General features: G+C 38.1%; 1 protein-coding gene across 1 annotated transcript in view; it reads left to right on the forward strand.

Annotated features, from left to right (window-relative positions):
- LOC107557577 (NAD-dependent malic enzyme, mitochondrial-like) overlaps positions 1–3,607 on the forward strand; it is a 23,533-nt gene that overhangs the window by 15,814 nt on the left and 4,112 nt on the right. Inside the window, exons 11-13 of the mRNA XM_016241052.1 lie at positions 2,114–2,225; positions 2,521–2,663; positions 3,101–3,203. Of these exons, the coding sequence (XP_016096538.1) occupies positions 2,114–2,225; positions 2,521–2,663; positions 3,101–3,203 (358 nt within the window). The remainder of the gene's footprint in view (positions 1–2,113; positions 2,226–2,520; positions 2,664–3,100; positions 3,204–3,607) is intronic.

The raw sequence follows: 3,607 nt of genomic DNA on the forward strand, positions 1-3,607 counted from the left end.
TTGGTTATATATTATACATGTTTACTTAGCCTATTTCCAGTTTTGTATACCTATTTAAACTTTATGTAAGTTATTTGTTATTTTATATTAGGCATAGCCTGCCCTATAGCATGGTGTATTTTTATTTGTTTTGTTAATATAAGTTCTATATTTTATATATACGCTACAGTGAGTGACGTTGTTGCATTCAAGCAATTGATGCCTAACTGCCGCTAATTCAAAAGTGAAAGTAAAATGCGCACGGCGCTTTTAAAGGGGTCATATGATGCAATTTAAATTCAAACGAACTAAAAACGAACAATTGCTTTACGCCGAATTGCCGCTATTTCAAAGTGAAAGTAAAATGAGCACGCCGCTTTTACAAGCTATTTAAAAGCGAAGGAAAAGAGCGAACGCCCCCGCCCCCGCCCCGCCCCCACTGTGATACCGGTATTACCGGTGTTGTCACACTTCGATTAACCGGTGGGAAAATTTCCTCAGTGCAATAATCCCTACTGTGCAATAATCATGCTGTCTAATCAGCATCTTGATATGCCACACCTGTGAGGTGGATGGATTATCTCGGCAAAGGAGAAGTGCTCACTAACACCGATTTAGACAGATTTGTGAACAATATTATGTCATCGTTAACTATAATTACAGTACAGGTATTTCATAAATCATCCATTATTCCCATTAAACATAGAGTCTTACTTATGGTCCAACATCCCTGATCAAACCCCTTTGGCCTATAAACTAACAGAACCGTCAACTGAACAAAGTACACCGATTAGATACATTCATCTTTAAAAAAAAAAAATGTAAAAACAAATTATATTATCGCACTTTCTGATGTTTAACAAAATACTTGAATAACATGCTTTTCATCCTTTTTAAAGACCCCCCTACAAGAGTCATATTCCAAACTGTCACCTTTTTGACCTCTTGTGAGTTTGCAGGTATGTGTACTGTAGCTGTATGTGAATGTAAATGATCTGCAAAGTTGTAAAGCTGAAAGTGCACGATAAATAAAGTTATTGTCTCCCAAAATAAAGAATCGACTCTGAACAGCCTAAACAAGTCATTAGTAATTTGAATCCCACTTCCGTGATGGCTGCACGTCACTGGGTTACACAGTTGCATAATTCCCGCCTATGTGCTATATTGGCCGGCTACGAACAACTTGACCCCACCCTCAAACACGTCATTTTACTGACGACTGCTTCTCTAATCTCGGGGAGTTCAACACGGGATTCATAAAACGCTTGCTCTTGAATGATGAATCAGTTCTCAGTTTATTTGGACCAGCTGGCTCCACTAATCACAACCTGTAAGTATGATAAATAATAGATGTTTATATTTTCTATTGAGTGTTCAAAATATGGAATTATGGCAATGGGCATATTGTTTCCGACACGTGCTGTACGCGGTAGACCAATCACAACAGACTGGGCCATCTGACCAATCAGAGCAGAGTAGGCTCACGAAAAGGAGGGGGTTAGAGAGACTGAATCTTGGAACTGCCTCGAACAAATTTTTGACCTTGCATGCATGTAAACCTATTGTTGGAGACTCCCAAAACAATGGCATGAAAATGGCATAATAGGGGCACTTTAATTCTATATTTATTTTTAAATTTTCATTTTTATTTCATTTATTTATAAAAAAAATTAAAAAGAAAGAAAAAAAGAACTTAACTAACCATATCTTACCTTACCTAAACTAAACTTAAATTTTAACATTTCAGTTACTCATTTTGAACTAAAAATACTAACTGGAAAACTAAAACTGAAATAAAAATGAATTAAACCTAAACCGAAAGAAAGAAAGAAAAGTGCAAAATTACAAAAAATTAACTAAAATTAAAATTTAAAACTGAAAAGATATAATAATATATAAATAATACTGAAATAAAAATGAGTACTCCCATTGAGGTTGTTTGTTGTCTTCGAAATGCAATCACAGTATTTTACTAAGCTTAGCTGACTGACTGTCTGAGTTTACATGCCAAGTCTCCTCTAAAAACTCTAAACAGGAATTGAAAATCTGTGTCATTTACCAACTTCTTCTTTCACATGCTTTGAGACTCACAACTGCAGTCCAGTAATCCACTGTGTGTTTCTCTGTTTTCCAGGGCAGAGCTTATGAGACAGATAGTAATCAGGAGGGTTTTGTTCACCCTGATCCCGGGGACGTGAAAAGCTTCTTAGACGCTGTCAATGTTATTAAGCCCACTGCCATCATCGGTAAGACGAGCTGCTCCCTCTGTGTTAGTCAAGGATTGCACTAAAACTGTTGTCATTTAGTTTTTTATGACCATTTGAATTAAACAAGCTCCTTTTGTTGCTGTACCTTTAAGAATTGTGTATGCAAGTAAACATAGGTTGTCATTCTTTTACTGTTGCATATAGTTTATGCATATAGCTGAATGCATCGTGTATATATATATATATATATATATATATATATATATATATAACCCCTATATTCTGTATTAATATGTGCGTATGCATGTTTTGACCTCTTTCTCAATGTCATCAGGTGTGTCAGGTGCCGGCCGGCTCTTCACTCATGATGTCATCAGAGCAATGGGCAGCTTGAACGAGCATCCGATTATCTTCGCCCTCAGCAACCCGACTGCCAAGGCAGAGTGTACAGCTGAAGACGCCTACAGCCTCACACAGGTTAAATATCATTCATGCATTAACCCCACAAAGCCAGATTAAAATAATAGCCAGAAAAAAAATTGCATGTTTTTTTTTTTGTTGCAAATCATATTTGATACACCAGGCTTTTATGGCTCATATAGTATGTTATAGTGAGAATATGGAAGAAAAAACACCTCAGTTTAATTCAGAGGGTCAAGAAATTTGCATATCAAATAGCTCTAAAATCTGATCGGATGAACCAAAACTTTTAGTAAATTCAGCGTGAGAAAGTCCCAGTGTGGCTTTTGCTTTAATCACTACAGTGTTACAGTAATAACAGCATTAATACTCTCAGATGTACACAGAAAACATACATTACACCTGTAGTCATCCACGGATCTGATGTGTATATGGATTGTCATACCCGTAAGAATAGGAGTATGTGAATATAAGTGAAGACGTTTCTGTTTCAGGGAAGGTGTTTGTTTGCCAGTGGCAGTCCGTTTGCCCCGGTGTCACTAGAAGATGGCAGAATACTGACCCCTGGACAGGGCAACAATGCTTATATATTCCCAGGTATTAATGAATGAATGAATGAGCCCTTTATTGTCACTGATCACAGGTACCAGCGAAATTAGCCATCCACCTGTCCATACATACAATATGACAAGGGGGTAGACAGGACAGGAGGACAGGGAATTTTTTAGAAGAAATACAGCATAACATGAGGGAGGGGAGGAGATAAAAAAAAAAACAGACCCCAGACTATGCTCCTATGGGGAGCACAGTGTGGGAACAGGAAAAAAAAAACACCTCAGCAACATAAGCACATCAATACAGATACACACGACTTGCAACAGGGTAGGGGGATAGGGGGGGTGGAGGTAACCCAGCACAGGCAAGCAGCCATCCGGTCCTGCAGCCATTCTCGGCGCTGATCGCAGACCCGCTTGTCAGACTGGCGGAACAAAGCGGCGAAG

The sequence above is a fragment of the Sinocyclocheilus grahami genome, unplaced genomic scaffold, assembly GCF_001515645.1.
Source record: "Sinocyclocheilus grahami isolate Dianchi unplaced genomic scaffold, SAMN03320097.WGS_v1.1 scaffold609.1, whole genome shotgun sequence".
Taxonomy (NCBI): Eukaryota; Metazoa; Chordata; class Actinopteri; order Cypriniformes; family Cyprinidae; genus Sinocyclocheilus; species Sinocyclocheilus grahami.